Raw genomic sequence first — 17729 nt, 5'->3', positions numbered from 1 at the left:
CTATTCTGCGTCTCTGCTTCTTTGTGAGCTATTGGTTTCTTACTGTAATGGCCTGTGTCCGAGGCTATTCAGGACATTGTCTTGCACTGTCACTCCTGTCTGTCCCTTCAGGCTCTATTTCCAATTTGCTGCAAGTTCTGCTAGGCCTTCCCCCTCGTAGAGCCATAGTCAGCTGCCAGTACTGCTTGTTATTAACATGGTATTTTTCTTAATGTTCACCTCACTGGATATTAACTGTGCAGGATCACTTGTCTTTGCAGGTTTAATGTTGCAGGATGTCTTATTTGCTATAGATCAGGCTTTTTAAGTAGGGGTTATTAACTTTTTACTTGGCACTTTTAGTTCATTAATGGTTTGGTCCACAAAAGCTTCTGCAATCACTCTTTCAGCTGTCCCAGCCCTACTGGAGTTTTGTTTAAGGTCTGTAGTCCATGTATAAAGGCCTAAAGGATGGCTCTGCTGGAAAAGTTTATTGAAAAGAGCTGTGTGGATCAGTTTTGACAGAGGAAGAGGTTCATAATGGCTTTTCAACAAAGGAATAGAAACATTCAAAACAGTATTTTTAAAAGACATTAAAAACACTTGAAGTTCATAAACCTCCTCTGCTCTAGTCTAGTTTGTGGTGGCTTATGGCGGGTGGTAAATACTCCAGTCATTGCCAGGGACAAAATTTCTATACATGTGTCCTTAGTCAATCTTCCATCTCTCCTGTGATCTTACCAAGCCAGCTCTCTGGAGCACTGATTTCCTGTCCATGTGCCTGTATGGAATGCAGAAAAACAAGAGGCTACCTAGGGCCTGCAGGTGCTGCCACTTGTAAGGGTAATAGTATCTTCCAAACTACAGGACTGTTTGCATTTCTTTGCCATCCGTCTGTGCTGTCAAATAGTCCCAAAAAGAGAACTGAGCTGAATTAAATTCCAGTTGCATGAAATTTTGTGGCCACAGTTTATATGTCAGTGACCCCATATTAATGTAGTACATGCAAGTAGGCTAGATGTTCCAAATGAGGGTAGACCAATCTTATCCCTAAAGAAACAGAGAAACTCACACTTAAGTAGATGTCATGCACATGTAGAAGCCTTGCTGATGGATATGGAGTTTCAGTTGGTGTGAAATAAAACAAGAATATAGCCTTTTTATGTGCAGTTGTATGGTCATACCACAGGTACAGCTGTGCTCTCTTTTCCCTTTCTTTCTGGGCTTTGCCAGTGGTCCCCTGGGGATTTCCCTGAGCTACATGTCAGGTATTGATAGGAGAAATGCTAACTTTGATAACCTGCCATTTTAAATACTAATTTTACTAATTTACCACACTATAAGTTGGTAGAAGTACTTTTGTAGCTTCTTGATTTTTCTTTTTTGATATTAAGTATAAGAATCATATTTGATATCTCTAAAAATGTTTCTCCAACGATGATTGTGTCCATGGGACTAAACAGGAGGAGGGTTCCACATTCAAAACTCCAAATCTTGTTTGAGTGCTGTAAAATAACTATTGCATTAACAGCTTTGTCCTTCTGGTCTCATTTACTTCATGGAAACAAAATGTCTTTGGAAAAAAAGTTGAGTTAAAACACTTCCAAAGTGTTTGCTGTGTGCTTCTGAATAATGAATTAAACATTAATTTATTAAATACAAAATAGTAGTAAATTACAATTGCACAATTTCTTACAGAGTTTTTATTAAGATCAAAATTACTTGTTCCGACTAGATTTATATAAATAAATCACAGTACATTTTTACTTGTGTTTAGAAGATTGTAATACATATTATAAAATTAAGATTGTTTTTTCCCTCAAACCATCACTGTGAAAGGAATCATGCATTATTTCTACTAAAACAAAATGCCCACCTAGTTGAGAGAACCTTGTTACAGGTATGGCTCTACTCTGTAAAATTAGACATGAAACATAGAGATACCAGGACTATTTACTGAACAAGAAATAATAAAGAATAGCACAATGTTCATGTGTTATTAAAAATGAAAGTATACCAAAACAACACAGCTCTCTTTGTGCATCTTTGCAAGGGGTATTAGAAATGACAGTTGGCCAGCATGCAACGGAGTAAAACATTTCAGTTTTACAGTGTCTACATCTGAGAAAAGGAAGGACGAACTAAAAAACCCACACAAAATAATCAAGCAACCCAGATGCTTACAAGTTCTCACGTCATCTTCCCTTCTGTGCCATGCGTGCAGTGTTCAGTCAGCAGTTGAGTTTGTCCTGACGATACCTTTCCTGAATAGCGTCCATCTCTGCCCTCTGGATTAGTGCATTTTACAGGCCTTCAGGGAGGTGGAAGTCCTTTCAGAGAACCGCAGGACCCTGGAGTACTCCCAGCTGTAGTTCCTTGCCCAACTCACTGTGTCAGATATTAACTCTAAATGCAGCTCAGCCCTGAATGTGCAGTGCCCTCACACCTTGCACAGCTTGGTTCACGTATCATAAGGCTGTCACTTCCAAACAGAACTATGGTTGCAAGCAAGGCCTTGCAGTAAGTACAGCAAGAATCGAAGTTGTTACAGAGTCTGTCCTGCTCCGATTTTCCCCAGCACAGAGGGTTTCTATTAAATTCTACAAAGTTGTGGATTGCTTTCTCTACATGCTTTTTTCCCTTTTAGATAAGAAAGCCATTGTTTTCTTGCTTGATACTGAGATGTAATTGTTTGACAACACACTGTTCTAAAGGGAAGAAAACATTTTTTTGATGACAATTCAGGCTGAGTTACCTAGTATGTTTTTTTCTTCTTTCTGTTCAAATGAATTCAAAATGCATTAAGAGTAATTTAATTTGGTAGATTTCTAATTGGGTCAAACAGACTCTTCAATTGAATTTCCAGTCCTCTTTCTCCCTTCCCCTTTATCGTTTGTTGCTTTTAAGCTAGAAGAGAATAAAGAGAGTTTGTAGCATTTTTTAAAATTTAAATTTTATTTTTTATTTTTAATGGCAAATAGGCCCCCTCAGTTCTCTAACACTGCCAAATTATAAAAGTCTAAATATATCTTTTGTACTTCTGACTTCAGGTGCTCAGTGTTGATATAACTATGCATAATGGTTGATGTTTAAAAAACAAAAATACATCCCAACTATGCCCTCAAACCAAGATGGGTGGACTGAAGTAACCTTACTTTTCATTCTGGCCTGTTGTCTCACTTCAGACCGAATGAGCAGTCTTCCTCTTTCTTTTTTTTTCTACCGTACTTGCTTTCTGTTCTGCCACTCCCTGCCACAGGTTGCAATGTATGCATGTTGGTGCACTGCCAGGATTATTTACAGGGGAAAATGAGGCAAAAAAACAGAGATGCTTTTGATGTCTTGTGACTTCAGTGAAAATAAAGAAATTTCAGCACTCAGCTGCAGAAGGATTGTGCTTGTGAGTATTTTAGCAGGGGAATTTAACACAACTTCCCATTATAATCTGCCTCAGTGTCAGTATCTTGGAAGGCTTTCTCACTGACTTTTTTCTTTCTATTTTTTTTAATAATACCTGAAATTGTGGCTTGTTATGGAAAACTAAAATTAACAGTTTAATAGCACATTTTTAATGAGTGAAGAGGGATTAAAATCTTGCTGAGATGCATTTCTAAGGGATTTCCCTTTCTATTTTACTCTTACTGTACTTGTGATACAGCATAATTATTCATTCATGGAAAATAAGAAAACAAATGAGGGTTGGAGGTTCGGAATTATTCGTTTGAGCCCTTCTACTAATTCACCTTTGGGAATCATAGTTCAGAAAAGCATGTGTGAACAGTATTGGGATCACAATTATCTCTTGGTTTCCAGCTGGCTTTCTAGCAGTAAACGCTGTTACTTCAATGCACTGTTGCATTATTGTATGCTGCTGCTGCTCTCTTCACATTTTAGTACCAGCCCACCAGAACCATACCATGGGAATGTTTGAGTTCTAGGGAATAGCATTGATTACCTGGAGTATAAAAGTGAAGAGTAAAGTATCCAAGTGTAGAAAACAACTATCGCTCCACTTCTGCACTTCTATGAAGAGGCAGATATTTTTATAAAGAACACAGTAATGCCATAGCCTGAGTAACAGTTTGTAAATCATGAGTCAGAGAACAAGATTTAGGAGGATTTAAAAAAATATTTTTTTTTTCTTCCTCGTCTCTAAGCCTTTGAGGTGTGCTGGATTCCACTTGAAATGCTTCCTGAACATAGAGATTTCTTCTTTGTAATAGAACTGTTTTCAAAATCATTCTCCTGATGCCAGCCCCTTGAGCATTAATGAACTGAGTATGGTATGGTAATAAAATCTAAAACATTAGCCATTATAATGATACTAGTTTTGTTTTGATGCCCTTTTCAGTCACTAGAGACAAATCTTAGAAAGGCTTTTGCTCTGTTACATGGAGACAAAACGAGCTAGCTGCATAGGTGTTTTCTTTTTACAGAAGCTATTGTTCTTTACATTGCCCTGGTAATAGCAATTGCAGTGGGAAAGCATGCAGCTCCCTGTTTTGCATCTCAGGTAGGGATGCATGTATAATGATTTGCCCAGGAAATCAAAGAACGCCACTCCAAAGGAAAAGGTCCTCCTCTTTGCTCATGCATGTCTCCTCACATTGGCTCCTGGGAGATGTGCCTGAGCAGAGAGTGCAGAATTTTGCCTGAAGTGAGGATCATGCATGAATAGTTATAAGCATTGTATTTATATCACTGGTCTGCTGACGTAAGGCTTCAGCTGAGAGTGTAGTGAAATGGTTTTGCTAGGGCTATTTTATAGCTGTATTTTTTTGTTCTTCTGGACATGCCCAGTTACCAATCTGAAATGTTCCTTGGGCAGGCTTTGAAGAATTGTTGAGTTTTCCGGGAGTGTTCTTCATAGTATGACATGAGTTTGTTTGTTTGTTTGTTTGTTTTAATTAAAAAAAAACAAAAACAAACAAACAACCAAACAACAACAACAACAAAAAAAAACAAGCAATGGTACTTTTAGGACTTCTGCTTTATAGCTGCACTACATCTTTACAACAGATCCAAGATTTTCTGCAAATGGCAAACTGTGCTTTTAACGATTATCAATTCTTGTTTTCTGGAATACCCTCGATTAACAGGTTAAAACTATTTTTTCAGATTTTGGAGAAAAAAAATCAAATATTTTTTCAACCTGTAAGCATATTTGTGTCAGCTCAATTTACAAACTCAAAATGCTTGGTGAGCATTCAACACATGCAAGGTGCAAAGCAGTGTGTGTGCATAAACTTACCTGAATTATATATAGTGACAAGGGCTCCCTACCTGTTGTTATTTAGCAGGCAACTAGATTGTGTAAAATAGACATACTTTGCCTTTGCACTTTTAAGGTAAAGATCTCTGTGTGAAAACTTGAATGAAATTATCTCTAGAGAAGTTTGAAGGAAGAGTTAACTCCATGCATGGGTAAATAATTGCCAAAAGTTATCTGAGGGATTCTTGTTCCAGACCTGGATTCCATCATGTGGAAGAATTCAGTACTTTGAATTTTTTATTTTTTTTTTTAATGGTCAGAATTTGTCAGCGTTTACAATGTACGGTCATAAAAGATAGCCCTGTTATTTCTACTACAAGTAATAAAGTAAGTCTTCACAGGCAATATATATTTGAAACAACATTTTAAAATGACATTGTGTGCATGTGTGCGTGCATTTGTGTCTGTGTGCTTGTGTGTATGATGTAACATCTCCACCTGCGAGTTGCTTCCAACCCTTTGCAGTGTCATGGACACAACGAAGAAACAGTGACTGGAAAATCATCTACAAAGGCTGATGACTATCGACTTCCATATTATGCAGATAGTTATTGTCTTTCTAAAAGAACAGACTGTCATTACAAATGCTGGATGTATCTTGTTCTCACCTAACAGAACTTATTTCGGCTTTTTAGATTTGAAGGATTTCTGCAAAGGACTCTAATAATCTTATTTTCATGTAAGGTGAAAGGAGGCACCAACTGAGAGTGGGGATACAACCTTTCATCAGGAAAATAAATGTCTGATAACAATTGTTCTGGAAAAAAAAAAAAAAGACTTCCAAAGCTATCCATTTACACTACAGCACTTTTTTTTTTTTTTTTTTTTTTAAATACAAGAACCACTTTTGTTGCTGGTTCCAGTCCAGTATCTGTTGCTTTTCATTGCTATCATGTTACCTGTAAAATCTGGGTTATTGTAATGAACAGAACTTATGATAGAATTTGGGTAATGCTTATGACCATACAAATAATCTATCGGTAGCAATAGTGTTGGCTGGAGATCTAATACTACAAGTGGATAACATTGGACTACTTGAAACCAATAGCTCTTCGCACAGTAGAAGACTTGAGGGTCCTATTCAGCAAATATTCAGGGTCCTATGGCTGTGGCCACAGAGGTTCCAGAAGCTCTCGCTGAGTCTAATCCTGATTCAGGAACCAAAATGATATGCTGTGTATATATTTCTCTGCACAGCCGGGATGCGCTGGACACCCTCCCCCACTTGATTCCTGGGAAGGAAAAAAAAGTGGCTCTGTTTAGCTTAGTGACATGAAAATCAATCCACAGTAATGAAATCTAGAGAAGTTAGCCAGGCATGTTTGAAAAGAACAGGATGCCTGTAAAAAGGGAAGAGTTGTCAAAACCTAATTGTGGGCTCTGGCTGCAATAAAATTTATTGAAGAGGGAAGACAGGTTGGATATAAGGATGTAGCCAGCTTCTGCTAAGAGACACTTCTCCTGCTCTAGGAGACAGTAATTGTTGCAATATTCCTCGCATGCTCTCTCAAGCGGTCCCTATAACTGTTTGGCTAGAGTTGAGAGCTCAGTGATGTGTTTTCTAAATCCAACTCCCAAATGCCCAGGTGGGCGTTTCAAGTGTGGCATTTCAGCCAGTAGGTAACTTTTCATTTTGGGCACAGAAATATGTGCAGAGCTCCCCCACTTTGCTTGATAATCCTCCACAACATACTTGTCTGTTGGCACCACCCATGCTCTGAAAAGGCATAGTGCATTCCTGCTGCAACAGAGCTTGTGAGTGTTCAAAGGTCTCCCTGCTGCAAGCGCACTGCTGTGGTCTTCAGGCACCAGTAATTGCTTATGGAGACATGGTAACGCTGTGGTATTTTTGCCATTTTGTTACATCTTCCTGTTGCCTGACCATTATTTTCAACCACAAAGGGTTGAAAAATTAAAAATTATTAAATTAATTATTATATTACGAAAAAAATAAAAATTATTATTAAAAATAAACCATGGGAACACTTAAGAAGCAATTTAGTCAGATAATTGAATTTTTGTGTCTCATGAATCAGGATTAGCATTCCCTGTATTGGGAGGGGAGAGGATTAGACAGAGGGATTAAAAGGACATCTTTACCCCACTGGACTCTGTGGAATAGCCCCTGAGGATATGGCTAAGAAAGAGTTCAACAGGAATGCCAAATTTCTGCTGAATAGGTTAAAAGGGTGAGGAAGCCTCTTCGGCAGTCATCCAAGCGCAGAAGACCTGCATAACATTTCTGCTGAATAGGGCCCTAAAGACAAAAAACAAAACAAAACAAAACAAAACAAAAAAATAGGAACCTTGAAAAGATTTTCTGATTGTGTGGCTTCTTATTAACGTCTCAGATCTCGAGAGACACTTAAACATTTTTTTTTTTCATGGCAGTTAGACATCCCTTGAGATTTGCTAGTGGCATAGGTGATACAGTCTTACAAGAGAAGAAGTCGGATTAGGTTTTTATATAGAAAAACAGTAGGTCTTGGTTATTCCTTAAAAGAGGTCTATTTCTTTGTATCAATTATCAGTGAAAGTTACCCAAGATCCTAAGTAAAACAAATGAACAAAACCAAACCAAACCAACAACAAAAACCACCACCGCCACCAAAAACAAAATGGAACCCTTTATCTAGTGTATAATGTTTGTGGTTTTCATGTATATATTAGACATTTAATTTCACGGGAATGAAAAGTAATTAAAGGAGCAGACTTTGTTACTAATATCGGTATTTCTAAGCCCTTTTCTAGGATTTAAGAGTATACACGTGGATCTTAGTTTTGTTTGTAAAATTTTATCCAACTTCTGATGCCATATGAAAGAATTTTAACATTATAGTAGTGGGGAAGCAAGAAATAAGTCTTACCTCTGCGAGAGGATGCCAGTGAGCAATGGGTTTCCGTGGGTATGAGAGCATTTCATTCCAGTGGTCACGACCTAGACTTTCTGCATCGTTGCCTACTTGGCATACTCCAATGACCTCATTGTGACCTACACTGTGAAAATGTTCCATAATATGTTTTTCTTAAAATTTTACCTTTAGAATCATACCATTTCCATATTTCATTAGAGACATTAATCATGGATTTTTAGAATTAATTCTAGCCCCAAAATGTAATGAACTATAAAATACATAGGTTGGCTCCTTGTAATCAAAATAATTTAATGCCTTCCCCATTGTAGCATAAACTGTGCATCTGTATGCATTTATTTCATTTTTGTATGAGGAGTGTACAAAATTCTTTGCTTGTGCTCTGTAATTAGTTGCAAATACAAAACTAAGCCACAATTTTAGAAATGGAGGTGTGTATCTAAGGAGTTAGTGTAATTGTTCACAAACAGAAAATTGATGTGTGGACTGTCTGATTGTATTCTGTCTGATTATGTGACTGTGTTCAGTTATTTCAGTTCTGCTAAGTATGTGCAGCTTAGTTATGTTGGTTATGGATAGAAATCTGTATTTTAAAATTGAGAAAGGAAATTCTGCCTGACAATATGAGATATTTTAGTCTTCTACCAAACTCAATATGACAAATTATTTAATTTCTCATATATTGGGAGAAAAATAATGACTTTGTTTCTGGATGCAGATCTACAATGAGAGGTTTTGAGCCAATAGATCATGTAATTTTACAGGTACAGGTATCTCACCGGTCATAATCCATAACAGCTATCGACAAGTTAATTTGGTCAATGTTTTCTGGAGGGACGTCAAAGACTATGGCTTCATTGTAAACGGGATTAAGGGTATTCCTCTTGGTGGAAGTTTTTCTTTTCTTTAGTCGCCTTCCTTCACACATTAAAGAAACCTTCACGTAGGGATCTGTGTGAATCATAAGAATAATGTTGGTTTTCTTTTGTTGTACTGAAGTAAACATAAATGGAAAGTAAAGGGAGTAGTCTCTTTGCCCATACCTGCTTGCAGAATTAGTTACCTGTACCTGACTGGAATTTGAGCTTCTTTATTACCATGGAATAACTGGGAGGTAATGGACATTGGGAAGCTTTACATTGTTGAATGCCTATAACGAACAATTTAGGTTCAAGAAGTTCTTTTTTTGTGTACTGACCTCTCAAAGGGTATTAAAATATCTGCTGAACTATGTTATACAAGACTCTTTTATACAACAGCCTATGTATCAGTGTATTTATAACAGCGTAATTATTACTTCTACAGATTTGTAGGACAGACAGAAGATGATAGTATTGTACACAGTAGGATTTACTGATGTATGGTGTAATATAATTCAAAGCGTAAAACTTAGTCGATTATGTTTCTCAAGAGAATTATAATTATTTGGGAACTCCTGAATGCAGTTAAAACAAAAACAAAACAAAACAAACAAAAAAACACAACCTATTTCCTTGTAGCTCCTTTCTGGAAGCTCTGCAACTGCTAGTATGGCAAATAAGTCTATGAACTCTTATCTGAATTAGTTTCTTGTTTTCGTTAGCAAATTTTGCAGCTGTTGTTGATAAAAGGCTGTGATGATCACTGTTTTGTCCATATGCCAACAGCAGCAGAATTGGCTCAGTGGCTCTTGGAGACTGTCAAGGGTCAGTCTGCCTGTGTGTCATAACAAATAGTCTTCTGTACAACACAGTTCCTGACGTTAGGAACACAGTTTGGCCAGCTAATCCCGTTTTGAATCATAGTGGCTTTAGAAATAATAATGTTGCTCTCTTTTTGAGAGCAGAATATTTTAAACTGTTGGTTAAAACAGAATGAGCTAAAATATATTGTTTACTTCTCAGAAACTTCTGTACTCAAGTGACTCAAGAGCTTGCAGTGTAAGTGTTTTAAAAAAAACCAATTGACAGTGCTGGAGTTCTATGACTCAGCAGGAATATGGGACAGAAATCCACCCTGACCATTAAATAAATTCCTACCTGATGCTCCTGTGATATCCATTGCCTTTAAATTTCTTGCCTTTATTATTGTAATAGTTAGTCTACCAGCTGTTGGAAGGTAGCAGAGTGAAAACATCAGGTCACCAAGATCAACGTTATCCTGTTCCAAGGAAAGAGAGACAATGTGAAGCAATAATAACAATTTTTTCCCTAACCATAACAGGAGCTAAAGGTAAAATAAACCTTTGGGAATCTACATTTCTGCAAGCAGAAGCTGAATTCTCATTCTGAAACCCACCTGGAAAAAACAGCCACTTATTTGCATACAAGATTCAAGTCACTACATTTGTTGCTAGACCATCAAAGTTGTGAGGTTTAAATGTGGTTACAGTTTTTAGTCCTCAGTCCTTGGAGATGAAATGCATTTAAGTAATGAAGTATAGTGTGAGGCATTGGAATGTGTTTGTTCTGTTTTGTGTTTTGAAGTGATTTGTGTGTAACGTTGTCAAATTGCAGCAGATCTCTGTGCCTTTCCTTCTGGTCTGCAGAAGGATGCCCATAGTGAGGTTCACAGAATGAACATTGCTTGGGCAGAGTAAAGTTTTCCATACTTTCATAGACCTATATCCTGTAACCCAATATTTCATTCTTGAGTGAAGAAAGTAAATTCAAAACTATGTTCTAGGTTTTATGCTCCCACACTGACACAGGAGTTCTACTTCAGAATACCTGGCATTTGTTAGGGTTAAACAGATACTGAGTCTAGAGGCAAGCCCTTGGGAATAGGGAGGCCTGGGATACAGTCTTTGCTGCAATAAATAAATAAATATCTACAGGAAATAAAAAAAAGCTTCAGAAAAAGTTGATGAGAAAGGACCTCTTGTCTTGCAAGAAGTTTCTTGTCTAAAGTAGGAGACATGGGGTATGAATGGAGTTCTCCTACGTATCCCACTGAGAAATTTGTTAGTGGGAAGAAGATGACAGATTGCTTCCAACAAGTATTTTCTGAGAATGAGTGGAAGAAGTGCCCCACTGAGGACAGCAGGTTGTGAAAAAGTCAGTTCCTGTAATCCTTATATTTGTTTTGTGAATTTCACCTCAAATGAACTTTCTGATTCACTGAAAATATTTGCCTTCTAATTTTCCTGTGATACTCAGTTCTGTAGCCAAGCCTAACAGAAAGTAGTTGGATGGAAAAGATGTTGTTTTTAGATGTATATACATAAATTTGGGGCCCTTGTCCTGTTTTTAGGCACTTTTAGATGGACAATCCTTCAGTTTTTGAATGTTTGTAGAACTTGACACAGGAAATGACCGTCAGAAGGGGGATATTCTTCTACCTTGACTGCCTCACTTATCTCATGATGCTACTGCTAAGCTCTCCCTTACTTGACTACAGATCATGTAAGCTAAGTGCTCTCTAAGTATGGATCAAGGGATGCATTTTGATTTGTGTAAAGATCAAAGAATCTGTTGATAAGTCTTTAGTAGCTGTTTGTAATAGCTTCTGTCCTGCACATACATGTGCATGTACCCTTCCCCATCTCCCCTTTCCAATCTCCCTCTCTCCAACGAAGGGTGGCGGAGGACATAAAAGGCAAGTGAAAATACCTTGAAAGGAATCCTAACAAATCTGTTCGTCTCTGAGCTAGCTGCTGTGCAGACTGATGCCCAGAGCCTATGAGGTCATTGTATGTAGCTTTGAGTTAACAGGGGAGCTGTGCAAGACAAAGAGTTGTGGTCATTGTTGCAGAAAAATGTATGTCAGAAGGGATTTCAGAAAATATGTGCATTCAGGCAGAAATGGGTCCTTTCCTTCTGCTGCTTACTATTGAAGAGAACTTCTGTCAAAGAAGGAAAATGCTGATAATGTGGGCCCTTTGTCAGTAACAACTAGCTTTTAACCCTGACTTAACTTTGTCAACTGTCATCTCTTCCATTCTAAAGATCAGTGTTTTGTGGTGGCTGTAAAGCTGATAAAGGCTGTGACAATATCAGGATAGCTGATATGACACCCGCTTTAGAGTCTCTTGGTGGATTGTACTTGGAAGCAGACCTGCTGCAACACTGTGCCACCGACTTGCTTTGTGGGAGGATCTAAGTGCTGTTGGAGAAGATGATGCTATTAAGTCCTACAGGCTTACAAACTGGTGTCAGCATACCCAGGAGAAATTTCTCTTGGCTAACACCTGCACTTAACTTTACAGGAAGAGAGTTTTAGGGGAAAGAATTTTTCCCCACCATGAAGAAGAAAAACTTCCAGAATTTTAGTTCCCCAGCTCTGAGGTGCTAAGATTCATAGCTGTAGAATTCTTTCCCGTGCAGCTAACCAAGCAACTCTGAGGGGGAACAGAATTTCATAAGCCATTCCAAGCAATTAAGAGAAGTCATCTTTTGGCAATTTGGGGAATTTGTCACTCTGGCAGATTTTGATTGAGAGGTTATTTTTCAGGAATTGGTCACAAAATTTTAGGAGAAGATAGCATTGTTGAATTACTTAGCTTTCTTCCATCATAAAAATAAAACAAAACAAACTATAAGGCATCTGTTGTTTTAACTGATATGTTGGAATATTTAGATATTGTCAACTACGGCAGAGTCATTCTGTGCTCAGCTTTAGTGCTCCACTTCGTAACTTAAAAACAATAATCATATTAGTAAAATTATTTTCAGTGCCTTCTCCTGAAATTACTAATTGTTAGCAATTAGCTTACATGATAAATCACTCCATAGTACTGTGTCAGCAGCTCTGTGCTGGTCTTTAGCTGAGTGTAACTCATCCTGATAAACAGGAGGATGTGTAATCCTGAAGAGAATTGTGACAATGGACCCTTAATGGCTTCACTTATGGTTCCTTGGAGGCAGTGTCAAGAAGCTCAAGTCATCAAACCTTCTCAGTGAAACCTGTAAGTTGCCTGATAGAAAAGGAGTTTCTGACAAATGGGGATGATTTTTGTCATCAGATTGCTCTTGTGAATGACTTATCCTTTCTCATAAATATGTTTGGGTACAGAGAATAGGAATCCAAAAATGGACAGCAAGGGATGGAAGGAAGAAAGATGAATCATAGGCCATGAGTTCTCCATTTGTCTCTGGTTTAGAAGATGTGGTTCTTGAGCTAGACAATTATAAGTTTTTATACCTGTGTCTTCAGAAACTTGTGTTTTGATTTTTGGAGCAGACAAGCTGTGGTAGGTCTGCTATCACGCAGTGCCACACTGTGCCACTCTAATTAAAGTATATGCCTCAATTATACCAGGTTCCTCAGCTCCCCATGTATAAAAGGACAGCTACTACTTTTTTTTTTTTTTTTTCCTGTTATGTTGCAAAAATAAAATAATGCTAATTAGGGATTATGATGTGCTCAGATGTAGTTTTATGCATCTCATCAACTTAACCATTAAGGGGAGCACTTGCAGGCAGTTATGCCCTTGCTTTTTTCTTTTAAAGTTGCTAACTGTTAAAATAGTTTTTCAAGACACTAGCTATTTTAGAGATTTTAGATTTTTATTGCTCTGTCAGCTGTACAACTCAGACAATGGTAAGCTCCCATACTACCTCCTTTAGCAGTTATACAGGTCCCTGGAAATGAGGAAAAAAACACTAGAGGTTTTGTGAAATGAGATAATATCAGTTTGAACTTCTAAAACACAGAAAGGATTTATTACCACTATAATTAAATTCTCTGTTTATTTTTTTCTTCCTGCTAGCAAAAGAGCATTAGCCTAAATTTAAACAAACAAACAAACAAAACCTTCCTTGTTATTTCATAATTTTTACTGGAATTGTGCTTCTATACTACAAGGCAAAATTTTCTGTACATTATTCTAATCTTTAGTAATGTGGGGGTTTGAATTTTGCATGGATTCACTTTAGAGGTGGTTTACCCTGCTAAGACAAGGACAATTTAAATATACTAGGCATATGTGTTATGTCAAATGAATTAAAAAATACTTTAAGAAGAGCTATCTGCTTTTTGGGATATAAATTTATTAAATCTATCATCTGTGTTGAGAAGTCTGGGTTCAGATTTGAGTGACATAAAATATTCATTCAGTTCAGGCACATGTCCATGACACAAGTTTTATGCAAAAACCACACTAGAAAACACTTGAGACTCTAATTTGTTTAGGAATGATTGTAAGTTATGTGAGGTGTCAAACAGGATGAACTTATGAAGTTAGCTCTAAATTTTCAATTATTTCTTTATAGAATTATTTTGAGTTATATGTATGAGAATCGTGTATTGAGGAAAAACTCTTTAGAAATGTTTGATATTAATTGGATTTGCACATGAATAGAAGAGTGCCAGCTGCCTTCTCATTACACAAGGATTCACATTTTAAGATGACTAGAACAGATATAACTGGAAAGCTCTATTTTCATGACATCTTAAATCAAAGAAATGAACTCTATTCAAGTGGGCATTTATTAATGGCTCAATCAAGTTATATATACGGATATATGATTAAGTAAAGTTTGAGGAAAATGGGAATGGTCTATCTTACACAATTATTCTTTCAATACATCAATGTCAGACTATATTTGATGTTTCAAGTTAATTTGCAAATAGTATTATTTTTTCAGTGTGATTACATTTTATGTATTTCATTGTCTTTCTTTTATTCAGGCTTTTCTTAGAAAAAAAATGAATGCAATTAAGTAAAAAAGTTATGAGAACTATGTAGGCAAAAATGAACCTGATTTCACTTTCTAGAGAAAAACATCAAAAAACGATTCTGAAACTTGATTCCACTGCAGTGAAGGAATCTATAAGAAAGCAAAAATGTTTGAATGTAATTCACTCTGGATTTTATACTGCTTTGGCTACATAATATAATGTTCATGTCAAGTCACAGGTTGGTTATTCACTTGCATGTGTATGCAACTGTACAAAGTGTGCATAGAAGCTAGTCAGAGGGGATGAATAAAAAGGCAAAATAAGAAAGGGCACCTTTTAGTTCCTAGTATTCTCTCCATGAGTTTGTCTGTGTCACAGCATTTGTTACTATGCACACATTGATAAAAATGCTGAACCTGTGTGATTCTTGCATAACTAATACAATGGAAAGTATCACGAGCTTAAGACTGTAAGTAAAACAACAACAACCACCTTATAAGGAGGAAAGAAAGCACTGAGGCCAGCTAGCCAACCAAAAGAATATTTTGTGTTCTTTTAAAACTCTTCCTCTGACAGTTAAATTCAACTTTAACTTTGCTTCTTAATCAAGAAATTCTTAGGAGGATATTCTTTCCTATGAAGGTGGCGAGGCCCTGGAACAGGTTGCCCAGAGAAGTTGTGGATACCCCATCCCTGGAGGTGTTCAAGGCCAGGTTGGATGAAGCCCTGGGCAACCTGGTCTAGTGGTGGCATCCCTGCCCATTGCAGGGGGTTGGAACCAGATGATCTGTAAGGTCCTTTCCAACCCAGGCTGTTCAATGATTCTATGAAGTATGTAGCTTGATTTTTTTCTCTGTTAGGATTTATATTACTAACGATAAAGTGATGCCATACTTCTACTACCTTTTCTCTTAGATATTCTGGAGCACCTTCTAGTCAGATGCCTTGGCTGACAGACCAATTCTGAATGCCACAACTTTGTGCTGTACTTCTTAGGGACTGAAAGAACAAGGAATCCTTTCTGCAGACTAGGTGGTAGAGAGCCACTATAATTTTCAGCTCAGAGTGCAGATATTCTTACTTTAACTTATTCATAGTTTTGCCTAGCATCTTGGCAACTTCTATATAAAGACAGTATCAAAAGTAAAGCAACCAGCAAATAGCATATATTTCATTACTTTTTTTTTTTTTTTTCAGATTTAAGAAGAGCTCCACCCCTCCCCACCCCCCACCCATCAATAACAATGTTCTTTTTCATAATTCTTTTACGGTTTGCTCCTCTTCTGCATATTGTTCAAAACTGTACATTGGATTAGGGTCATAGGGTCTTTTCCATTTCACACATAAAACAGGATAAAGTTATACTATGGTGTCAATAATTCTGTGTCTCCACTTCATGGACTGGAGATCTTTTTGCATGGAATTTCGTCTTTTTCTTCTTCTGTTTCCATCATCCTTGTGTCATGACTACTTTCCCTTAAGGCAGATTGCTACAGCCCACATAAGGAGGATCCTCCAGACACAACTTTGTGTTGTGTCAGTCAGTCAAGATATCCTACAGTGTGGGTAAATGGAGTTGACGGATCTGAATGAAAAAGGCTAATGGTTCAGAATAAATCCAGTTAATGTCTCTGAGGACATAACTCGTAACTTGCTCTTGCCACAGGAAGTCCTTAGGAAGTCAAGGACAGAGGCCTTCTCCTGTAGGCAGTCAATGTACTTATCTCTCTAAAGGCCCAATGTCTCCATTGTCATAATTTATATCCTATAATTAGATGGCAACAATTAACTGAAATTGCCTTTCCAATCAGCTGCATATTGTCTTCAGTTATCTGAATGAATTTACGGAATGTATTTATTCTTTCTTAGGCATTTCAGACTATTGGTAAATTATTCTTTAATAAGATATTTACTTTTAAAAGCCTCTATTCAGTAAAGACAAACTTCATACACATTGTTATTTTAAAATGTACGCTTAAGTCCTATAGATTTTACTGGCTTTGAATCCTTTACATACATTTCTAATTCAGTAGCCCAAAGACTAAAGTGCTGCATCTGGGCCTAGGAGTGAATCTAATGAAGTATCCTGTAGCTATTGAGATAGAGATAATGTCTTAATTTGTTCCAAACTAAACTGGTGAACTGGGGAGATGGCCTGAATTGAGCTAATGAAAATTAGTAGAGACATGGTTGGAGAAGCGGGCATACTTGTCCTGTTCATGTGTGTGTGGCCGTGTTGGAAGTTGATTTCAAAGGGAAAACAGAAATGAAGAATTCTAAAAATGAAACTTCTCTAGAAAGTTAATGTAAGTAATTTTTAAATTCCTTGTGAGTTAAGAGGGTATACACAGAGTTGTTTCTGAAGGGTTGCCTAGATGGCATTGTTGGTCAAAGAAAGATGTAGCTGATCAAAGTTTAAGTTTCTCCTTGCAAGTTAAGCTGTTCCTCTGAAAAGTATTTTGTTTTCTTGAGTTGCTATTGCTTTATGCATCTCTTCTGTGACTTACCGCTTTCTACAAAATATGAAGTACTGTATGGATTTAATAATACATAAAGTCTGCCTTCCCTCCCTCAGCCTTGACTCTTCCAGAAATTGCAGTGTATCTTTTATCATTTTGATTGTTATGGGGAGGGGGGATGTGTCTGTGTGTGGGGAAGGATAGGGAACACTTGAGAGCTGAAGAAGATCATTGCATCTTTCTAATCTAATATTTAAAGATGAAAATGTCATAACCTGTAAGATGTGAGTTTACAACTGAAGTGCTGTGGACAGATTTGCTCCTCTATTTCTTTCAGTACATTCCACTTCATTATATTCCACATTGTCAGTGTTTATAGATTGCTGCCTTAGGTATTATGCTTCAAAAGTCTTTTGAAATGGAAGCCTCTTGAGGGTGGGTTTGATGATTTCACACTGCTAAAATACTTCAGTACAGAGTTGACTCTGCAGAGAAGGCAGTAATGCTTTAGAAATGTTGACAAGCTTGGGAACAGCAATGAAATGC

General features: G+C 37.2%; 1 protein-coding gene and 1 long non-coding RNA gene across 6 annotated transcripts in view; one reads left to right on the top strand and one right to left on the bottom strand.

Moving 5' to 3' along the window:
- LOC121071566 overlaps positions 1-17729 on the top strand; it is a 299785-nt gene that overhangs the window by 72816 nt on the left and 209240 nt on the right. The gene's annotated exons all lie outside the window — the stretch shown is intronic.
- The window catches only part of SYT9 (synaptotagmin 9), a 69915-nt gene continuing 53829 nt past the window's right edge, over positions 1644-17729 (bottom strand). The window contains exons 4-8 of one of the 5 annotated variants that reach the window (XM_040559908.1): positions 10143-10263; positions 8904-9075; positions 8119-8248; positions 7352-7508; positions 1644-6483 (exon numbers count right to left, since the gene is read on the bottom strand). In XM_040559908.1, coding sequence (XP_040415842.1) covers positions 7401-7508; positions 8119-8248; positions 8904-9075; positions 10143-10263 — 531 coding nt within the window. In that variant the 3' untranslated portion in view covers positions 1644-6483; positions 7352-7400. Of the gene's footprint in view, positions 6484-7351; positions 7509-8118; positions 8249-8903; positions 9076-10142; positions 10264-17729 lie in introns of those variants that run through there. The other 4 variants (XM_040559909.1, XM_040559910.1, XM_040559911.1 and 1 more) reach the window with 4 other exon arrangements.

The sequence above is a fragment of the Cygnus olor genome, chromosome 5, assembly GCF_009769625.2.
Source record: "Cygnus olor isolate bCygOlo1 chromosome 5, bCygOlo1.pri.v2, whole genome shotgun sequence".
NCBI lineage: Eukaryota > Metazoa > Chordata > Aves > Anseriformes > Anatidae > Cygnus > Cygnus olor.
This window is presented reverse-complemented; position numbering and strand designations above follow the sequence as displayed.